Genomic DNA, 22,404 nt, shown 5'->3' on the forward strand with positions numbered 1-22,404 from the left:
GTTGGGTCCATACCAGGCACAATCAATGCCGACCTTCGTTATCCTTCTTGGCCAAGTGCCCACATCAGCATCTTCCTTCCTTCGCCTTTTACCTAAGTGTCTTCTATGGTTTCGTACATGGATTGTGGCGCAATGGAAGAGACCCCATAAAGAATGACCCTACTGAAAGCCGGGAAGCCTGGAGACCCAGATTCTCCATAGATTTTTTGAATGCATTAAGCCCAAAGGGATACAATATGGAATTGCGTAATCAGATGGTGCTGCGTTGGTGTGACGGGAGCCATCTAGCGCTACATGAACGATAAACTACCCAGCTGGTGACCGGTGCATCTCATCGGAGCTGAAGGACCCCCAAGACTTCACCCATCCCAGACGGGCGCTGGTGCTGACTGATAGTGACCGCACTAGTCACGGCCGGATGGTCCAGGGTCCGGCCTCTGCCCACTCCTGTCTATAAGTCCCATACTGGAGATGATGGGCCCCCCGGGGACGACATCCATCCCAAATGGGCACTGGCACTGCCTGATGGTGACGGCACTAGTCATGGCCGGATGCTCCAGAGTCCGGCCTCTGCCCACTCCTGTCCATTAGTCCCATACTTGAGCTGGGGGGGGCCCTGGGACGACATCCATCCCAGACGGGCACTGGTGCTGCCTGAAGGTGACCGCACTAGTTATGGCTGGATGGTCCAGGGTCCGGCCTCTGTCCACGGCTGTCTATACATCCCATACCTGAGCTGAAGGACCACCATGACGTCATCCATTCCAGACAGGCACTGGCACTACCCGATGGTGATTGCACTAGTCATGTCCAAATGCTCCAGGGTCCCCCTTCTGCCCACTCCTGTCTATCAGTCCCATAACTGAGCTGAAGGGCCACCATGACGACATCCATCCAGATGGGCACTGGCACTTCCTGAAGGTGACCGCACTAGTCTCGGCCGGATGCTCCAGGGTCCGTCCTCTGCCCGTTCCTGTCCATCAGTCCCATACCTGAGTTGAAGGACCCCCGGGACATCATCCATCCCAGATGGGCACTGGTGCTGGGTGATGGTGACCGCACTAGTCATGGCCGGATGGTCCAGGGTCCCCCTTCTGCCCACTCCTGTCCATCAGTCCCATACCTGAGCTGAAGGACCCCCGGGACATCATCCATCCTGGAAGGGCACTGATGCTGGGTGATGGTGACCGCACTAGTCATGGCCGGATGGTCCAGGGCCCGGCCTCTGCCCGCTCCTGTCTATTAGTCCCATTCCATGGTGTATGCTCCATGTATGAAATATGTAACAATATGGCGCAGACTTTGCATTTACGTTTCTTTTATCCCATCAGCTCTTGAAATTCATCCCAGAGAAGAGCGACATCGACCTCCTGGAAGAACACAAGCACGAGATTGACCGCATGGCGCGTGCCGACCGCTTCCTGTACGAGATGAGCAGGTACGATGTCCTCTATTGTTGGGGCGCCAATACTTATATGAATTCTTCCTGTGACCTGATTAATCGTTATGGTGGCCCCGTATGCCGGCGCTATGGTGAATCTAACCCTCCGCGCCTTCCTGCAGGATCGACCACTATCAGCAGCGGCTTCAGGCTTTGTTTTTCAAGAAGAAGTTCCCCGAGCGATTAGCGGAGGCGAAGCCGAAGGTGGAAGGTGAGATCCGGTGAATCGATGGCGCCACAAACCTGGGGGTCTGCGTAGATCGTACTGACCCAGTGTGGAGCGAGTCCATCCGTACTTGTCCTCCTTGTCATACGCAATGTGAACGAGGCCCTGGGCTGACGTCCGTCTGATGTTTGTCTTGAAGCGCTGCTCCTGGCCTGCAAGGAACTGACCCGAAGCAAACGGCTGAGGCAACTTCTGGAAGTCGTCTTGGCCTTCGGAAACTACATGAATAAAGGCCAGAGAGGAAACGCCTTCGGATTCAAAGTCGCCAGTCTGAATAAGATCATTGACACGAAATCCAGTATAGACAGGTAAACCAGTGCAGGCGCACCAGTGTAACGTATGCGAGGGATGCGATGTCTGGTTATGGGTAAATGGACGGTGACTGCTCTCACTGCTGCGCCGTCACACACTGTCTGTGCTGTCTTTCTCTCACTATCCAGATTCACTATACACTATCTGCTGCATTCCCTGCCTCAGCTTTTATACAGGCTCTGATATTTCCTCCTGATTGGCTGTGTTGTACCATGTGATATGCAGATAGCCTCATCAGAGAGAAAGAGGACTTAACCTCTAGCGCCACCTACTGGAAGTACAAATCCTAAAAGTCAATGTGACCCTTTAGCCAAACCAGATACAGCATTTGCAGATGAGTTTCGGGGTGTTTGCCCCTCATCAGTGCAAAGCAGGAGATCAGATTTTGTGAGAGGCCTCTGGATAGATTTAAGGGGTAATGTTCCTCCTCGTGGAGAGTGTCAAGAAAGAGTAAAGAGACGTAAAGGCCGTGCGGAGCTCCTCTGGGAATAGATATAGGGATCTGCTTCTCAGCTGTCAATGTGTGATTGTGGTGAAGCCCATAGGGTCCTGTCCGTGCAGCAGAGTTGTGTATCCGTCCTGTCCGGGCAGCAGAGGTGTGTATCCGTCCTGTCCAGGCAGCAGAGATGTGTATCCGTCCTGTCCGGGCAGCAGAGATGTGTATCCGTCCTGTGAAGGCAGCAGAGATGTGTATCCGTCCTGTGAAGGCAGCAGAGTTGTGTATCCGTCCTGTCCGGGCAGCAGAGGTGTGTATCCGTCCTGTCCAGGCAGCAGAGTTGTGTATCCGTCCTGTGAAGGCAGCAGAGTTGTGTATCCGTCCTGTCCGGGCAGCAGAGGTGTGTATCCGTCCTGTCCAGGCAGCAGAGATGTGTATCCGTCCTGTCCGGGCAGCAGAGATGTGTATCCGCCCTGTCTGGGCAGTAGAGTTGTGTATCCGTCCTGTCCAGGCAGCAGAGATGTGTATCCGCCCTGTACGGGCAGCAGAGTTGTGTATCCGTCCTGTCCGGGCAGCAGAGTTGTGTATCCGTCCTGTCCGGGCAGCAGAGTTGTGTATCCGTCCTGTCCGGGCAGCAGAGTTGTGTATCCGCCCTGTCCGGGCAGCAGAGTTGTGTATCCGTCCTGTACGGGCAGCAGAGTTGTGTATCCGTCCTGTCCGGGCAGCAGAGTTGTGTATCCGTCCTGTCCGGGCAGCAGAGATGTGTATCCGCCCTGTCTGGGCAGTAGAGTTGTGTATCCGTCCTGTCCAGGCAGCAGAGATGTGTATCCGCCCTGTCCGGGCAGCAGAGTTGTGTATCCGTCCTGTCCGGGCAGCAGAGTTGTGTATCCGTCCTGTCCGGGCAGCAGAGTTGTGTTTCCATCCTGTCCGGGCAGCAGAGTTGTGTATCCGTTCTGTCCGGGCAGCAGAGTTGTGTATCCGTCCTGTTTGGGCAGCAGAGTTGTGTATCCGTCCTCTTCATGCAGCAGAGTTGTGTATCCGTCCTCTTCTTGCAGCAGAGTTGTGTATCCGCCCTGTCCGGGCAGCAGAGTCGTGTATCCGTCCTGTCCGGGCAGCAGAGTTGTGTATCCATCCTGTTTGGGCAGCAGAGTTGTGTATCCGTCCTGTCCGGGCAGCAGAGTTGTGTATCCGTCCTGTTTGGGCAGCAGAGTTGTGTAGCCGTCCTCTTCATGCAGCAGAGTTGTGTATCCGTCCTCTTCATGCAGCAGAGTTGTGTTTCCGTCCTGTCCGGGCAGCAGAGATGTGTATCCGTCCTGTCCAGGCAGCAGAGTTGTGTTTCCGTCCTGTCCGGGCAGCAGAGTTGTGTATCCGCCCTGTCCGGGCAGCAGAGTTGTGTATCCGCCCTGTCCGGGCAGCAGAGTTGTGTATCCGTCCTGTCCGGGCAGCAGAGTTGTGTATCCGTCCTGTCCGGGCAGCAGAGTCGTGTATCCGTCCTGTCTGGGCAGCAGAGTTGTGTATCCGTCCTGTCTGGGCAGCAGAGTTGTGTATCCGTCCTGTCCGGGCAGCAGAGTCGTGTATCCGTCCTGTCCGGGCAGCAGAGTTGTGTATCCACCCTGTCCGGGCAGCAGAGTCGTGTATCCGTCCTGTCCGGGCAGCAGAGTTGTGTATCCGTCCTGTTTGGGCAGCAGAGTTGTGTATCCGTCCTCTTCATGCAGCAGAGTTGTGTATCCGTCCTGTCCGGGCAGCAGAGTTGTGTATCCGTCCTCTTCATGCAGCAGAGTTGTGTATCCGTCCTGTCCGGGCAGCAGAGTTGTGTATCCGCCCTGTCCGGGCAGCAGAGTTGTGTATCCGTCCTCTTCTTGCAGCAGAGTTGTGTATCCGTCCTGTCCGGGCAGCAGAGTTGTGTATCCGTCCTGTCCGGGCAGCAGAGTTGTGTATCCGCCCTGTCCGGGCAGCAGAGTTGTGTATCCGTCCTCTTCTTGCAGCAGAGTTGTGTATCCGTCCTGTCCGGGCAGCAGAGTCGTGTATCCGTCCTGTCCGGGCAGCAGAGTTGTGTATCCGTCCTGTCTGGGCAGCAGAGTTGTGTATCCGCCCTGTCTGGGCAGCAGAGTTGTGTATCCGTCCTGTCTGGGCAGCAGAGTTGTGTATCCGTCCTCTTCATGCAGCAGAGTTGTGTATCCATCCTGTCCGGGCAGCAGAGTTGTGTATCCGCCCTGTCCGGGCAGCAGAGTTGTGTATCCGTCCTCTTCATGCAGCAGAGTTGTGTATCCGTCCTGTCTGGGCAGCAGAGTTGTGTATCCGTCCTGTCCGGGCAGCAGAGTTGTGTATCCGTCCTCTTCATGCAGCAGAGTTGTGTATCCGTCCTGTCCGGGCAGCAGAGTTGTGTATCCGTCCTCTTCATGCAGCAGAGTTGTGTATCCGTCCTGTCCGGGCAGCAGAGTTGTGTATCCGCCCTGTCCGGGCAGCAGAGTTGTGTATCCGTCCTCTTCTTGCAGCAGAGTTGTGTATCCGTCCTGTCCGGGCAGCAGAGTTGTGTATCCGCCCTGTCCGGGCAGCAGAGTTGTGTATCCGTCCCCTTCTTGCAGCAGAGTTGTGTATCCGTCCTGTCCGGGCAGCAGAGTCGTGTATCCGTCCTGTCCGGGCAGCAGAGTTGTGTATCCGTCCTGTCTGGGCAGCAGAGTTGTGTATCCGCCCTGTCTGGGCAGCAGAGTTGTGTATCCGTCCTGTCTGGGCAGCAGAGTTGTGTATCCGTCCTCTTCATGCAGCAGAGTTGTGTATCCGTCCTGTCCGGGCAGCAGAGTTGTGTATCCGCCCTGTCCGGGCAGCAGAGTCGTGTATCCGTCCTCTTCTTGCAGCAGAGTTGTGTATCCGTCCTGTCCGGGCAGCAGAGTTGTGTATCCGTCCTGTCCGGGCAGCAGAGTTGTGTATCCGTCCTCTTCATGCAGCAGAGTTGTGTATCCGTCCTGTCCGGGCAGCAGAGTTGTGTATCCGTCCTCTTCTTGCAGCAGAGTCGTGTATCCGTCCTGTCCGGGCAGCAGAGTCGTGTATCCGTCCTGTCCGGGCAGCAGAGTTGTGTATCCGCCCTGTCCGGGCAGCAGAGTTGTGTATCCGTCCTGTCCGGGCAGCAGAGTCGTGTATCCGTCCTGTCCGGGCAGCAGAGTTGTGTATCCGTCCTGTCCGGGCAGCAGAGTTGTGTATCCGTCCTCTTCTTGCAGCAGAGTCGTGTATCCGTCCTGTCCGGGCAGCAGAGTCGTGTATCCGTCCTGTCCGGGCAGCAGAGTTGTGTATCCGCCCTGTCCGGGCAGCAGAGTTGTGTATCCGTCCTCTTCATGCAGCAGAGTTGTGTATCCGCCCTGTCCGGGCAGCAGAGTTGTGTATCCGCCCTGTCCGGGCAGCAGAGTTGTGTATCCGTCCTCTTCTTGCAGCAGAGTTGTGTATCCGTCCTGTCCGGGCAGCAGAGTTGTGTATCCGCCCTGTCCGGGCAGCAGAGTTGTGTATCCGTCCCCTTCTTGCAGCAGAGTTGTGTATCCGTCCTGTCCGGGCAGCAGAGTCGTGTATCCGTCCTGTCCGGGCAGCAGAGTTGTGTATCCGTCCTGTCTGGGCAGCAGAGTTGTGTATCCGCCCTGTCTGGGCAGCAGAGTTGTGTATCCGTCCTGTCTGGGCAGCAGAGTTGTGTATCCGTCCTCTTCATGCAGCAGAGTTGTGTATCCGTCCTGTCCGGGCAGCAGAGTTGTGTATCCGCCCTGTCCGGGCAGCAGAGTCGTGTATCCGTCCTCTTCTTGCAGCAGAGTTGTGTATCCGTCCTGTCCGGGCAGCAGAGTTGTGTATCCGTCCTGTCCGGGCAGCAGAGTTGTGTATCCGTCCTCTTCTTGCAGCAGAGTCGTGTATCCGTCCTGTCCGGGCAGCAGAGTCGTGTATCCGTCCTGTCCGGGCAGCAGAGTTGTGTATCCGCCCTGTCCGGGCAGCAGAGTTGTGTATCCGTCCTGTCCGGGCAGCAGAGTCGTGTATCCGTCCTGTCCGGGCAGCAGAGTTGTGTATCCGTCCTGTCCGGGCAGCAGAGTTGTGTATCCGTCCTCTTCTTGCAGCAGAGTCGTGTATCCGTCCTGTCCGGGCAGCAGAGTCGTGTATCCGTCCTGTCCGGGCAGCAGAGTCGTGTATCCGTCCTGTCCGGGCAGCAGAGTTGTGTATCCGCCCTGTCCGGGCAGCAGAGTTGTGTATCCGTCCTCTTCATGCAGCAGAGTTGTGTATCCGCCCTGTCCGGGCAGCAGAGTTGTGTATCCGTCCTGTCCGGGCAGCAGAGTTGTGTATCCGTGGTTTAATCCTTGTTTTCCTCTGTAGGAACATCACCCTCTTGCACTACTTAATTATGATATTTGAGAAGACGTACCCCGACATCCTCGGCATCCAGGGGGAGCTGGAGCACCTCTCCGAGGCGGCTAAAGTCAAGTAAGTCGCACGTCCCCCACTGCTCGGAGCGTAGAGAAGCCCTCCCTGTGCTGCTCCTCTGCCCTCGCCATGTGATCAGGGTCAGCGCCGGCCGCTCGTGTTTGTCGTGGACTCGTTCTGCCAAATGAAATGTTCACATTAGTCTTTTCGTTCCTCCCGGGGTGGGGTCGGGGGGGATCGCTCTCCGGTGACCCTGCCAGGTGGTAACACGATAACATACAAGTGCGATGTACGGGCCGGTGCCCAATGCCCAAAAATAATGAGGGGGCGCAGCCAGAAGTGAGAACCCAAGTCCTTCCAGATGTTCTGCACTGACCACTGCCAGGGCTCTTAAAGGGGAACTCCACCTCCGCAGCTGCAGGGTCACATTCTGTTCAGTAGGACATATCCGTGCAGAAGGTGGCCATATCTCCCATCATTGAGCCTCCATGGACTCTGCAGCCCCTTTAATGACCTCTCTTCCTATTTGCAGCATAATGGACTGTCTCTCTAGGCAGCGCAGACTTGTTTTTCACCTGTGCAGCTTCGGAAACAGAATTGTGCGTCATTATCTCAGTATTTCCCAGTTTGCAGTCAGTGGTTGGTAACTCCTAGATCTAATGCATTTTATGACTGAGGGTTTGTTACAATTGTATCCGGTCCATGCGACGCTCCGTGAGAAGCAGCCGGACGCTGATACATTGTAACGAATAGTAATCACGATAGCAATCGTCACACGGCGTCTTCATCTGTTGTGGCCTCTTTGGCGCTCGATGGACCCAGATGTGTCCACAATTGTCGGATCATACAAGGCTGAAGATCTGAGAACAGCCGGTTTTGCTACAATGTGTCAGTCCAGAGACCACAGAGCACTAATTAGTCACAATGCATTTGTGAGCATAACGACCGCCTCTGAATGGAAACCAGTCCTTATTCACTGACAGCAAGAAAACATGGCAAGGGATAAACCCAGTGTTTAGGTCGTCACATGGGGGTAAATGTTGCTTTTCTTTTTCAGTTTGGGGGAGCTGGAGAAGGACGTGCACAACATAAAGAACGGGCTGAGAGCTGTGGAGGCGGTGAGTGGTCCCCACCTTTCCGTTTTTGGAGGGGTCGTGGAAAGAAATATTTGTACCTGTAGCCCCCGTATCACCTCCACAGTCCGGGGCGGGGGGGGGGCGGACGCTGGGGGAATAGAGGTAGACGACATGTATCGGAATGGACGTTCTACAGTAAAGCGGAAAATAACGCTGGGAAAATAGATTGTATGATATGAAGTGCCGCGTCCGCCCCCGAGCCCCGAGCGTTTCCCGTCAGTCCCGTGGATTCTCTCCATTTATGGCCACTTATCATATAATGAGGATTCGGGGATTATGACCAGAGCCAAGGATGTGACTTACACCCCGGGCAGCCGCTTAACAGGAGCGGAGCAGACAAACATGGCAGCCGGGGATAAGGGGGTCCGGGGGCTCCTCTGAACCTGCTCCAGGAGCGATGAGTCTCTTGTGGTGACTGGGAACAGGACAGAGATCTCATCGGCTCAACCACACGGACGGCAAAGACTGGAAACATCACCCCGAGTTATCACCAGAGGCTTCTAAGAAAAGGCGAATAACACAAGCGAGAATTTACAGAAAATGCAACTTATCTATTGTGTATATGAGTGTCCACAGGAATAGCAAGCATGGGGCCTAAATTCCACTCCTGTCTCCTCTATACTCCCCTCCGGTCTCCTCTGTCCCCCTCCGGTCTCCTCTGTCCCCCTCCGGTCTCCTCTGTCCCCCTCCGGTCTCCTCTGTCCCCCTCCTGTCTCCTCTGTCCCCTCCTGTCTCCTCTGTCCCCCTCCTGTCTCCTCTGTCCCCCTCCGGTCTCCTCTGTCCCCCTCCGGTCTCCTCTGTCCCCCTCCGGTCTCCTCTGTCCCCCTCCTGTCTCCTCTGTCCCCTCCTGTCTCCTCTGTCCCCCTCCTGTCTCCTCTGTCCCCCTCCGGTCTCCTCTGTCCCCCTCCGGTCTCCTCTGTCCCCCTCCGGTCTCCTCTGTCCCCCTCCGGTCTCCTCTGTCCCCTTCCTGTCTCCTCTGTCCCCTTCCTGTCTCCTCTGTCCCCTTCCTGTCTCCTCTGTCCCCTTCCTGTCTCCTCTGTCCCCTTCCTGTCTCCTCTGTCCCCTTCCTGTCTCCTCTGTCCCATTCCTGTCTCCTCTGTCCCATTCCTGTCTCCTCTGTCCCCCTCCGGTCTCCTCTGTCCCCTTCCTGTCTCCTCTGTCCCCTTCCTGTCTCCTCTGTCCCCTTCCTGTCTCCTCTGTCCCCTTCCTGTCTCCTCTGTCCCATTCCTGTCTCCTCTGTCCCATTCCTGTCTCCTCTGTTCCATTCCTGTCTCCTCTGTCCCCCTCCTGTGTCGTCTGTCCCCTTCCTGTCTCCTCTGTCCCCTTCCTGTCTCCTCTGTCCCCTTCCTGTCTCCTCTGTCCCCCTCCGGTCTCCTTTGTCCCCCTCCAGTTTCTTCTGTCCCCCACCGGTCTCGTCTGCCCCCCCTCCGGTCTCGCCTGTCCCCCTCCGGACTCTTCTGTCCCCCTCCGGTCTCTTCTGTCCCCCTCCGGTCTCGTCTGCCCCCCCTCCGGTCTCGCCTGTCCCCCTCCGGTCTCGCCTGTCCCCCTCCGGTCTCTTCTGTCCCCCTCCGGTCTCTTCTGTCCCCCTCCGGTCTCGTCTGCCCCCCCTCCGGTCTCGTCTGCCCCCCCTCCGGTCTCGTCTGCCCCCCCTCCGGTCTCGTCTGCCCCCCCTCCGGTCTCGTCTGCCCCCCCTCCGGTCTCATCTGCCTCCCCTCCGGTCTCGTCTGCCCCCCTCCGGTCTCGTCTGCCCCCCCTCCGGTCTCGTCTGCCCCCCCTCCGGTCTCGTCTGCCCCCCTCCGGTCTCGTCTGCCCCCCCTCCGGTCTCTTCTATCCCCCTCCGGTCTCGTCTGCCCCCCCTCCGGTCTCGTCTGCCCCCCCTCCGGTCTCTTCTATCCCCCTCCGGTCTCGTCTGCCCCCCTCCGGTCTCGTCTGCCCCCTCCAGACCCCGTTAACTCTTGGTATTCTCGTTCCCTTGTTATTTCCTTCTGGGTCGGTGGTGTTCTGGTGAATTTTGGAGATGTTGCAGATTTGTTTCTGACGTGCAGAATCTTGTAGTAACAGTTTCTCACTTTCAGGAGCTGGAGTATCAGAAGCGGCAGTACAGGGACCCGGAGGACCGCTTCGTGCCCGTTATGGGGGACTTCATCACCGTGGCCAGTTTCAGCTTCTCGGAGCTCGAAGACCTTCTGAGTGAGGCCCGGGATAAGGTGGGCGCTGCATTCACCTACAACAGGAAACCCCCTGACCCCGAGTTACAGCTCCAATCACATGCAGAGCTGCATTCATAATTCTGCTACTGGCTGCAAAATGAGTGAAGTGTTCATGAGCCGTGTATAGACAATGATGTGGGTGCTTTAAATGTGATTGGAGAAATAAGAATTATGTATGATTTAGCTCCTGCCATCTACTCATGAAGCAGGGGGCTCAGGCTGAGCAGATCTCTGCACACACAGAGATGCAGTATGGCTGCAGATCTTCCTCTTGTCTATTATTCTGGGTTATCCAGGCCTGCCCACTCTCCAGAGTCAGTGATCACTGCAGCTCTGCCATTATATTCCTGCAGCAGGAGGCTCAGGCTGAGCAGATCTCTGCACACACAGAGATGCAGTATGGCTGCAGATCTTCCTCTTGCCTAGTCTGGGTTATCCAGGCCTGCCCACTCTCCAGAGTCAGTGATCACTGCAGCTCTGCCATTATATTCCTGCAGCAGGAGGCTCAGGCTGAGCAGATCTCTGCACACACAGAAATGCAGTATAGCTGCAGATCTTCCTCTTGTCTAGTCTGGGTTATCCAGGCCTGCCCACTCTCCAGAGTCAGTGATCACTGCAGCTCTGCCATTATATTCCTGCAGCAGGAGGCTCAGGCTGAGCGGATTTCCTCGCACACAGAGATGCAGTATGGCTGCAGATCTTCCTCTTGTCTAGTCTGGGTTATCCAGGCCTGCCCACACTCCAGAGTCAGTGATCACTGCAGCTCTGCCATTATATTCCTGCAGCAGGAGGCTCAGGCTGAGCGGATTTCCTCGCACACAGAGATGCAGTATGGCTGCAGATCTTCCTCTTGTCTAGTCTGGGTTATCCAGGCCTGCCCACTCTCCAGAGTCAGTGATCACTGCAGCTCTGCCATTATATTCCTGCAGCAGGAGGCTCAGGCTGAGCGGATTTCCTCGCACACAGAGATGCAGTATGGCTGCAGATCTTCCTCTTGTCTAGTCTGGGTTATCCAGGCCTGCCCACTCTCCAGAGTCAGTGATCACTGCAGCTCTGCCATTATATTCCTGCAGCAGGAGGCTCAGGCTGAGCAGATCTCTGCACACACAGAAATGCAGTATGGCTGCAGATCTTCCTCTTGTCTAGTCTGGGTTATCCAGGCCTGCCCACACTCCAGAGTCAGTGATCACTGCAGCTCTGCCATTATATTCCTGCAGCAGGAGGCTCAGGCTGAGCGGATTTCCTCGCAGACAGAGATGCAGTATGGCTGCAGATCTTCCTCTTGTCTAGTCTGGGTTATCCAGGCCTGCCCACACTCCAGAGTCAGTGATCACTGCAGCTCTGCCATTATATTCCTGCAGCAGGAGGCTCTGGATGAGCAGATTTCCTCGCACACACAGAGATGCAGTATGGCTGCAGATCTTCCTCTTGTCTAGTCTTGGTTATCCAGGCCTGCCCACTCTCCAGAGTCAGTGATCACTGCAGCTCTGCCATTATATTCCTGCAGCAGGAGGCTCAGGCTGAGCAGATTTCCTCGCACACAGAGATGCAGTATGGCTGCAGATCTTCCTCTTGTCTAGTCTTGGTTATCCAGGCCTGCCCACACTCCAGAGTCAGTGATCACTGCAGCTCTGCCATTATATTCATGCAGCAGGAGGCTCTGGATGAGCAGTGTTATTGGTACTTTCCACCTATGGAGGTTCTTAGTTTATTGACTTGGATTTGCAGATGTGAATCGATGGCTGCATCTGTGTTTGGGATCGGGGGCCCGGTGCAGGACGGGGGCTGCTGCGGTTTTATGGGGGGATGCAGATGATTACAGGCTGGGATTCGGGAGAATATTGGGAACGGCACGTTCCTCGGCAGGAATGTTTGTTTGACATTTCACTCTCCTTCACCCTCCATAATCCTCACAGTAAGCAGAGTATTTAGAAAGTGCGAGTTCTGGCGCTGGGACTGAGGAGCGGGGTCTCCGGGGTCTGCGGGATTCTGTCCTGGCAAAACTCCTAACAGCCAGCGCTACAGAGGGGAATCGCTGGCCCCCGGCCGCAGCATGAGCTCACCGGGCACGCGGAACCTCACACTGAGCGCAGCCGCTGCTCTCTGTTATCAGCCAGTACTGGAAAGGCGACTGCAGGACAGGTGACTGCAATCTATCACTCCCTGTTATCAGCCATTACTGGGGGAGGAGACTGCAGGACAGGTCACTGCAATCTATTACTTCCTATTATCAGCCATTACTGGGGGGGGAGGAGACTGTAGGACAGGTGAGTACAATCTATTACTCCCTGTTATCAGCCATTACTGGGGGAGGAGACTGCAGGACAGGTGACTGCAATCTATCACTCCCTGTTATCAGCCATTACTGGGGGAGGAGACTGCAGGACAGGTCACTGCAATCTATTACTTCCTATTATCAGCCATTACTGGGGGAGGTGGAGACTGTAGGACAGGTGAGTACAATCTATTACTCCCTGTTATCAGCCATTTCTGGGGGAGGAGACTGCAGGACAGGTAACTGCAATCTATTACTCCCTGTTATCAGCCATTACTGTGGAGGGGAGAAACTGTAGGACATGCGATTGCAATGTATTACTGCCTGTTAGCAGCCATTACTGGGGGAGAAGACTGTAGGACAGGTGACTGCAATTCTTTACTCCCTGTTATCAGCCATTACTGGGGGAAGAGTCTGTAGGACAGGTGAGTACAATCTATTACTCTCTGTTATCAGCCATTACTGGGGGAGGAGACTGTAGGACAAGTGAGTTCAGTCTATTACTCCCTGGTATCTGCCATTATTGGGAGAGGCTGACCATAGTGGAATGAATAGTGTATTGCTATTTGTTATCACCCCGTGCAGAGTATAGGAGGGTCTCGGCCCTCCATCCATCTGGCGGTGACTACCTATCTTATTATAGTTTATACCACTCTTGCGTCCTCCAGTTTATTATTCGGGGGTCGGCCGGAGCTCCCGTGGGGACAGGTTACCTTTAGGGTCCCCGCTGGGTGTCCTGAGCTTCTGGTAAGTAAAGGAAAGCCCAAAACCCTTCTATATTTATAAATAACATATAATAACATTGTGGCTGCAGAGCGACCAATCAGAGAGCAGCCGGCTCGTAAAACTCCTGCACAGCGTTCATTGGAGCCAATCACGGATTGCGGAATTCTTCCCATCCTGCAATAACGGCCAATCAGGAAGCAGATGGTGGAGGTGTGAGATGCAGGAGAGTCGCCAGGTGCCGGCAAACTGCTACTGACTTGTTTGGTGAAGAAATAAAGAGCCCGGCCAATTACAACTTGGAAGAAGTAAGATAAGAAAATAAGAGGAATCTGCAGAGTAAGGAAATATTCTCAGAGGTGCGAAACCTGCGTCTCGTGCCTAAGACCAGGAATCCATATTCTCACGGACGTCTTAAGGATCAGTCTCCACGAAAATCACTCATTGTCCAGCGTCTCCAGCTTTACCCCAGAAGAGAGGGAATTACTTTCCAGCGTTCTGCTGTGCAGGTGTTCATACGTTGCGTTTTTGCTGCATTTTTGCTGCTTTTGTGGTGAATAAAGCTAACTTTATTTAAGCATGTACTAGAGACAAATGACGCACCAAATATGCATAAAAATGCAGCAAAACTTGCTTTTTGGAAGTAGCTTTTTTATCTGCCAAGAGATCAGGTTTTGCTGCTGAAAAAAAGCAGCAAAAAAAGCAACGTGTGAACAGACCCTAAAGGGTTAAAGCCCCAGAACTCCCACTGGGACTGTGAAACGTACAGTATAACGCCAAAGAGTTAAATGCTTCTTATTTCTGGATTACAAGTCCGTGATGACAAATTCTGGGCTGATGCTGACACTGGGAAAGCTGGGTTTCGGTTTGGTAGTTATATGTTCTGAGATTCCTAATGGTTAATGATGAGTGGGCACTACCATGCTCGGGTGCTCAGTACTGGTAACTAGTGATGAGCGGGCACTACCATGCTCAGGTGCTCTGTACTGGTATCTAGTGATGAGCGGGCACTACCATGCTCGGGTGCTCAGTACTGGTAACTAGTGATGAGCGGGCACTACCATGCTCGGGTGCTCAGTACTGGTAACTAGTGATGAGCGGGCACTACCATGCTCGGGTGCTCTGTACTGGTAACTAGTGATGAGCGGGCACTACCATGCTCAGGTGCTCTGTACTGGTAACTAGTGATGAGCGGGCACTACCATGCTCGGGTGCTCTGTACTGGTAACTAGTGATGAGCGGGCACTACCATGCTCAGGTGCTCAGTACTGGTAACTAGTGATGAGCGGGCACTACCATGCTCGGGTGCTCAGTACTGGTAACTAGTGATGAGCGGGCACTACCATGCTCGGGTGCTCAGTACTGGTAACTAGTGATGAGCGGGCACTACCATGCTCAGGTGCTCTGTACTGGTAACTAGTGATGAGCGGGCACTACCATGCTTGGGTGCTCAGTACTGGTAACTAGTGATGAGCGGGCACTACCATGCTCAGGTGCTCTGTACTGGTAACTAGTGATGAGCGGGCACTACCATGCTCGGGTGCTCAGTACTGGTAACTAGTGATGAGCGGGCACTACCATGCTCGGGTGCTCAGTACTGGTAACTAGTGATGAGCGGGCACTACCATGCTCGGGTGCTCAGTACTGGTAACTAGTGATGAGCGGGCACTACCATGCTCGGGTGCTCAGTACTGGTAACTAGTGATGAGTGGACACTACCATGCTCAGCTGCTCAGTACTGGTAACTAGTGATGAGCGGGCACTACCATGCTCGGGTGCTCTGTACTGGTAACTAGTGATGAGCGGGCACTACCATGCTCAGGTGCTCAGTACTGGTAACTAGTGATGAGCGGGCACTACCATGCTCGGGTGCTCAGTACTGGTAACTAGTGATGAGCGGGCACTACCATGCTCGGGTGCTCTGTACTGGTAACTAGTGATGAGCGGGCACTACCATGCTCGGGTGCTCAGTACTGGTAACTAGTGATGAGCGGGCACTACCATGCTCGGGTGCTCTGTACTGGTAACTAGTGATGAGCGGGCACTACCATGCTCGGGTGCTCTGTACTGGTAACTAGTGATGAGTGGGCACTACCATGCTCGGGTGCTCAGTACTGGTAACTAGTGATGAGCGGGCACTACCATGCTCAGGTGCTCAGTACTGGTAACTAGTGATGAGCGGGCACTACCATGCTCGGGTGCTCAGTACTGGTAACTAGTGATGAGCGGGCACTACCATGCTCGGGTGCTCAGTACTGGTAACTAGTGATGAGCGGGCACTACCATGCTCGAGTGCTCAGTACTGGTAACTAGTGATGAGCGGGCACTACCATGCTCGGGTGCTCAGTACTGGTAACTAGTGATGAGCGGGCACTACCATGCTCGGGTGCTCAGTACTGGTAACTAGTGATGAGCGGACACTACCATGCTCAGGTGCTCAGTACTGGTAACTAGTGATGAGCGGACACTACCATGCTCAGGTGCTCAGTACTGGTAACTAGTGATGAGTGGGCACTACCATGCTCGGGTGCTCAGTACTGGTAACTAGTGATGAGCGGGCACTACCATGCTCAGGTGCTCAGTACTGGTAACTAGTGATGAGCGGGCACTACCATGCTCAGGTGCTCAGTACTGGTAACTAGTGATGAGCGGGCACTACCATTGCTCGGGTGCTCAGTACTGGTAACTAGTGATGAGCGGGCACTACCATGCTCGGGTGCTCAGTACTGGTAACTAGTGATGAGTGGACACTACCATGCTCAGCTGCTCAGTACTGGTAACTAGTGATGAGCGGGCACTACCATGCTCAGGTGCTCAGTACTGGTAACTAGTGATGAGCGGGCACTACCATGCTCGGGTGCTCAGTACTGGTAACTAGTGATGAGCGGGCACTACCATGCTCGGGGGCTCAGTACTGGTAACTAGTGATGAGCGGGCACTACCATGCTCGGGTGCTCAGTACTGGTAACTAGTGATGAGCGGACACTACCATGCTCAGGTGCTCAGTACTGGTAACTAGTGATGAGCGGACACTACCATGCTCAGGTGCTCAGTACTGGTAACTAGTGATGAGTGGGCACTACCATGCTCGGGTGCTCAGTACTGGTAACTAGTGATGAGCGGGCACTACCATGCTCAGGTGCTCAGTACTGGTAACTAGTGATGAGCGGGCACTACCATGCTCAGGTGCTCAGTACTGGTAACTAGTGATGAGCGGGCACTACCATTGCTCGGGTGCTCAGTACTGGTAACTAGTGATGAGCGGGCACTACCATGCTCGGGTGCTCAGTACTGGTAACTAGTGATGAGTGGACACTACCATGCTCAGCTGCTCAGTACTGGTAACTAGTGATGAGCGGGCACTACCATGCTCAGGTGCTCAGTACTGGTAACTAGTGATGAGCGGCACTACCATGCTCGGGTGCTCTGTACTGGTAACTAGTGATGAGCGGGCACTACCATGCTCGGGTGCTCTGTACTGGTAACTAGTGATGAGCGGGCACTTCCATGCTCGGGTGCTCAGTACTGGTAACTAGTGATGAGCGGGCACTACCATGCTCGGGTGCTCAGTACTGGTAACTAGTGATGAGTGGGCACTACCATGCTCGGGTGCTCAGTACTGGTAACTAGTGATGAGCGAGCACTACCATGCTCGGGTGCTCAGTACTGGTAACTAGTGATGAGCGGGCACTACCATGCTCAGGTGCTCAGTACTGGTAACTAGTGATGAGCGGGCACTACCATGCTCGGGTTCATGTTATGAATCTGTGTGCAGTGGATATTCGCTGATGATGGACAGGGCCCTTTATAGTGAGGATTGTGTGTGTCAGTAGCGTGTGTATATTGCGGTATCTGCGTGTTATATACAGTGGTTGGTAAAGGGCTCGTGTATTTTACAGGGTTGCTCCCATCTTTATAGAGTGACACTGATCATCATAAGAAGCATTTTCACAATTTTCTGCTTTTTAAAATTTTTAGCCATTCTTGAGATATTTAAAATTTTTCTTTTGTTTACAGGTTGTTGCCTAGGAGACCGACCACCGCTGTAGTCTAGTTAGTAAGCTCTGTGCTGACATTGGCTGTGATTAGGCAATGAGCGTGCACGCCAGCGTTCATGGACAGCTTCCAAACAGTGCTTACAAGCTCAATAGGAAAAAGCTTGTAAACATTGTGCGTCTTCGTAGCAGCGGTGGTCGGTCTCTAAGACAACGATCTGCAAACAAAAGAAAGTGTCTCATATCTCAAGAACGACTGAAAATTTTAATAAGCAGTAAAGTGAAAAATAGGTTGAATTTATAAGAACTGTCCATCCGTGCTCATTTATATGAATTAACTCAATATCTCCAGTTTCAGAGCCTGTTCACATTATGAAGCTTTTACCACCTCTGATCGTGTCCGTTCTTTCCTTTTCTTTTAGTTTGCCAAAGCAATGAAACATTTTGGAGAATCTGAGGGTAAAATGCAGCCGGATGAGTTTTTTGGCATTTTCGATACTTTTTTGCAGTCATTTTCTGAAGCGAAACAAGATCTGGAGAACATGAGAAAAAAGAAAGAGGAGGAGGAGCGGCGGGCGCGGATGGAAGCCATGGTGAGTCGAAGGGATCATTGTGAGAAGCACTATTTTTTTTTTTATTTTAAGGGGCTTCATTATTAAATAGGATTTTTCAAGCAAAACAACCAAATGTTAAAAAATGGAGGCAAATAAAGCTGTAATGTACAATGTGTCCATGCGGAAACAGCGGGAAGGGTAACAGCGACACCTAGAGGTAAGAAAGGATAAAGCAGATTCTGTTGCCCAAGTGATGATATCACCAGAGATCAGCGGTGACATCACTGAGAACACCGCCTATCCATCACCAGAGATCAGCGGTGACATCACTGAGAACACCATCTATCCATCACCAGAGATCAGCGGTGACATCACTGAGAACACCTCCTATCCATCACCAGAGATCAGCGGTGACATCACTGAGAACACCTCCTATCCATCACCAGAGATCAGCGGTGACATCACTGAGAACACCTCCTATCCATCACCAGAGATCAGCGGTGACATCACTGAGAACACCTCCTATCCATCACCAGAGATCAGCGGTGACATCACTGAGAACACCTCCTATCCATCACCAGAGATCAGCGGTGACATCACTGAGAACACATCCTATCCATCACCAGAGATCAGCGGTGACATCACTGAGAACACCTCCTATCCATCACCAGAGATCAGCGGTGACATCACTGAGAACACCTCCTATCCATCACCAGAGATCAGCGGTGACATCACTGAGAACGCCTCCTATCCATCACCAGAGATCAGCGGTGACATCACTGAGAACACCTCCTATCCATCACCAGAGATCAGCGGTGACATCACTGAGAACACCTCCTATCCATCACCAGAGATCAGCAGAGTGACATCACTGAGAACACCGCCTATCCATCACCAGAGATCAGCGGTGACATCACTGAGAACACCTCCTATCCATCACCAGAGATCAGCAGTGACATCACTGAGAACACCTCCTATCCATCACCAGAGATCAGCGGTGACATCACTGAGAACACCACCTATCCATCACCAGAGATCAGCGGTGACATCACTGAGAACACCTCCTATCCCTCACCAGAGATCAGCGGTGACATCACTGAGAAAACCGCCTATCCATCACAAGAGATCAGCGGTGACATCACTGAGAACACCGCCTATCCATCACCAGAGATCAGCAGTGACATCACTGAGAACACCGCCTATCCATCACCAGAGATCCGCAGAGAGCACCGCCTATCCATCACCAGAGATCAGCGGTGACATCACTGAGAACACCTCCTATCCATCACCAGAGATCAGCAGTGACATCACTGAGGACACCTCCTATCCTTCACCAGAGATCAGCGGTGACATCACTGAGAACACCTCCTATCCATCACCAGAGATCAGCGGTGACATCACTGAGAACACCGCCTATCCATCACAAGAGATCAGCAGTGACATCACTGAGGGCACCTCCTATCCATCACCAGAGATCAGCAGTGACATCACTGAGGACACCTCCTATCCATCACCAGAGATCAGCGGTGACATCACTGAGAACACCGCCTATCCATCACCAGAGATCAGCAGTGACATCACTGAGAACACCGCCTATCCATCACCAGAGATCAGCGGTGACATCACTGAGAACACCTCCTATCCATCACCAGAGATCAGCAGTGACATCACTGAGAACACCTCCTATCCATCACCAGAGATCAGCGGTGACATCACTGAGAACACCTCCTATCCATCACCAGAGATCAGCGGTGACATCACTGAGAACACCTCCTATCCATCACCAGAGATCAGCAGTGACATCACTGAGAACACCTCCTATCCATCACCAGAGATCAGCAGTGACATCACTGAGAACACCTCCTATCCATCACCAGAGATCAGAGGTGACATCACTGAGAACATCGCCTATCCATCACCAGAGATCAGCAGGGACATCACTGAGAACACCGCCTATCCATCACCAGAGATCAGCGGTGACATCACTGAAAACACCTCCTATCCATCACCAGAGATCAGCAGTGACATCACTGAGAACACCACCTATCCATCACCAGAGATCAGCAGTGACATCACTGAGAACACCGCCTATCCATCACCAGAGATCAGCAGTGACATCACTGAGAACACCTCCTATCCATCACCAGAGATCAGCGGTGACATCACTGAGAACACCTCCTATCCATCACCAGAGATCAGCAGTGACATCACTGAGGACATCGCCTATCCATCACCAGAGATCCGCAGAGTGCACCGCCTATCCATCACCAGAGATCAGCGGTGACATCACTGAGAACACCTCCTATCCATCACCAGAGATCAGCAGTGACATCACTGAGGACACCTCCTATCCATCACCAGAGATCAGCGGTGACATCACTGAGAACACCGCCTATCCATCACCAGAGATCAGCAGTGACATCACTGAGAACACCGCCTATCCATCACCAGAGATCAGCGGTGACATCACTGAGAACACCTCCTATCCATCACCAGAGATCAGCAGTGACATCACTGAGAACACCTCCTATCCATCACCAGAGATCAGCGGTGACATCACTGAGAACACCTCCTATCCATCACCAGAGATCAGCAGTGACATCACTGAGAACACCACCTATCCATCACCAGAGATCAGCAGTGACATCACTGAGAACACCTCCTATCCATCACCAGAGATCAGCGGTGACATCACTGAAAACACCTCCTATCCATCACCAGAGATCAGCAGTGACATCACTGAGAACACCTCCTATCCATCACCAGAGATCAGCGGTGACATCACTGAGAACACCGCCTATCCATCACCAGAGATCAGCAGTGACATCACTGAGAACACCACCTATCCATCACCAGAGATCAGCAGTGACATCACTGAGAACACCTCCTATCCATCACCAGAGATCAGCGGTGACATCACTGAAAACACCTCCTATCCATCACCAGAGATCAGCAGTGACATCACTGAGAACACCACCTATCCATCACCAGAGATCAGCAGTGACATCACTGAGAACACCGCCTATCCATCACCAGAGATCAGCGGTGACATCACTGAGAACACCGCCTATCCATCACCAGAGATCAGCAGTGACATCACTGAGAACACCACCTATCCATCACCAGAGATCAGCAGTGACATCACTGAGAACACCTCCTATCCATCACCAGAGATCAGCGGTGACATCACTGAAAACACCTCCTATCCATCACCAGAGATCAGCAGTGACATCACTGAGAACACCACCTATCCATCACCAGAGATCAGCAGTGACATCACTGAGAACACCGCCTATCCATCACCAGAGATCAGCAGTGACATCACTGAGAACACCACCTATCCATCACCAGAGATCAGCAGTGACATCACTGAGAACACCTCCTATCCATCACCAGAGATCAGCGGTGACATCACTGAGAACACCTCCTATCCATCACCAGAGATCAGCAGTGACATCACTGAGGACACCTCCTATCCATCACCAGAGATCAGCAGTGACATCACTGAGAACACCGCCTATCCATCACAAGAGATCAGCAGTGACATCACTGAGGACACCTCCTATCCATCACCAGAGATCAGCAGTGACATCACTGAGGACACCTCCTATCCATCACCAGAGATCAGCGGTGACATCACTGAGAACACCGCCTATCCATCACCAGAGATCAGCAGTGACATCACTGAGAACACCGCCTATCCATCACCAGAGATCAGCGGTGACATCACTGAGAACACCTCCTATCCATCACCAGAGATCAGCAGTGACATCACTGAGAACACCTCCTATCCATCACCAGAGATCAGCGGTGACATCACTGAGAACACCGCCTATCCATCACCAGAGATCAGCAGTGACATCACTGAGAACACCTCCTATCCATCACCAGAGATCAGCGGTGACATCACTGAGAACACCGCCTATCCATCACCAGAGATCAGCGGTGACATCACTGAGAACACCGCCTATCCATCACCAGAGATCAGCAGTGACATCACTGAGAACACCTCCTATCCATCACCAGAGATCAGCGGTGACATCACTGAGAACACCTCCTATCCATCACCAGAGATCAGCGGTGACATCACTGAGAACACCTCCTATCCATCACCAGAGATCAGCAGTGACATCACTGAGAACACCGCCTATCCATCACCAGAGATCAGTGGTGACATCACTGAGAACACCACCTATCCATCACCAGAGATCAGCGGTGACATCACTGAGAACACCTCCTATCCATCTCCAGAGATCAGCAGTGACATCACTGAGAACACCTCCTATCCATCACCAGAGATCAGCGGTGACATCACTGAGAACACCTCCTATCCATCACCAGAGATCAGCGGTGACATCACTGAGAACACCTCCTATCCATCACCAGAGATCAGCAGTGACATCACTGAGAACACCGCCTATCCATCACCAGAGATCAGCAATGACATCACTGAGGACACCTCCTATCCATCACCAGAGATCAGCGGTGACATCACTGAGAACACCGCCTATCCATCACCAGAGATCAGCGGTGACATCACTGAGAACACCGCCTATCCATCACCAGAGATCAGCAGTGACATCACTGAGAACACAGCCTATCCCTCACCAGAGATCAGCAGTGACATCACTGAGAACACCTCCTATCCATCACCAGAGATCAGCAGTGACATCACTGAGGACATCGCCTATCCATCACCAGAGATCCGCA

General features: G+C 53.3%; 1 protein-coding gene across 4 annotated transcripts in view; it reads left to right on the forward strand.

Moving 5' to 3' along the window:
• The window catches only part of DAAM2 (dishevelled associated activator of morphogenesis 2), a 319,005-nt gene that overhangs the window by 291,595 nt on the left and 5,006 nt on the right, over nt 1-22,404 (forward strand). For all 4 annotated transcript variants that reach the window (XM_075339000.1, XM_075338999.1, XM_075338998.1 and 1 more), the window contains 7 exons: nt 1,332-1,438; nt 1,564-1,652; nt 1,807-1,975; nt 6,754-6,861; nt 7,859-7,919; nt 10,013-10,144; nt 17,563-17,733. In XM_075339000.1, the coding sequence (XP_075195115.1) occupies nt 1,332-1,438; nt 1,564-1,652; nt 1,807-1,975; nt 6,754-6,861; nt 7,859-7,919; nt 10,013-10,144; nt 17,563-17,733 (837 nt within the window). The remainder of the gene's footprint in view (nt 1-1,331; nt 1,439-1,563; nt 1,653-1,806; nt 1,976-6,753; nt 6,862-7,858; nt 7,920-10,012; nt 10,145-17,562; nt 17,734-22,404) is intronic.

This window comes from Anomaloglossus baeobatrachus, chromosome 3, assembly GCF_048569485.1.
Source record: "Anomaloglossus baeobatrachus isolate aAnoBae1 chromosome 3, aAnoBae1.hap1, whole genome shotgun sequence".
NCBI lineage: Eukaryota > Metazoa > Chordata > Amphibia > Anura > Aromobatidae > Anomaloglossus > Anomaloglossus baeobatrachus.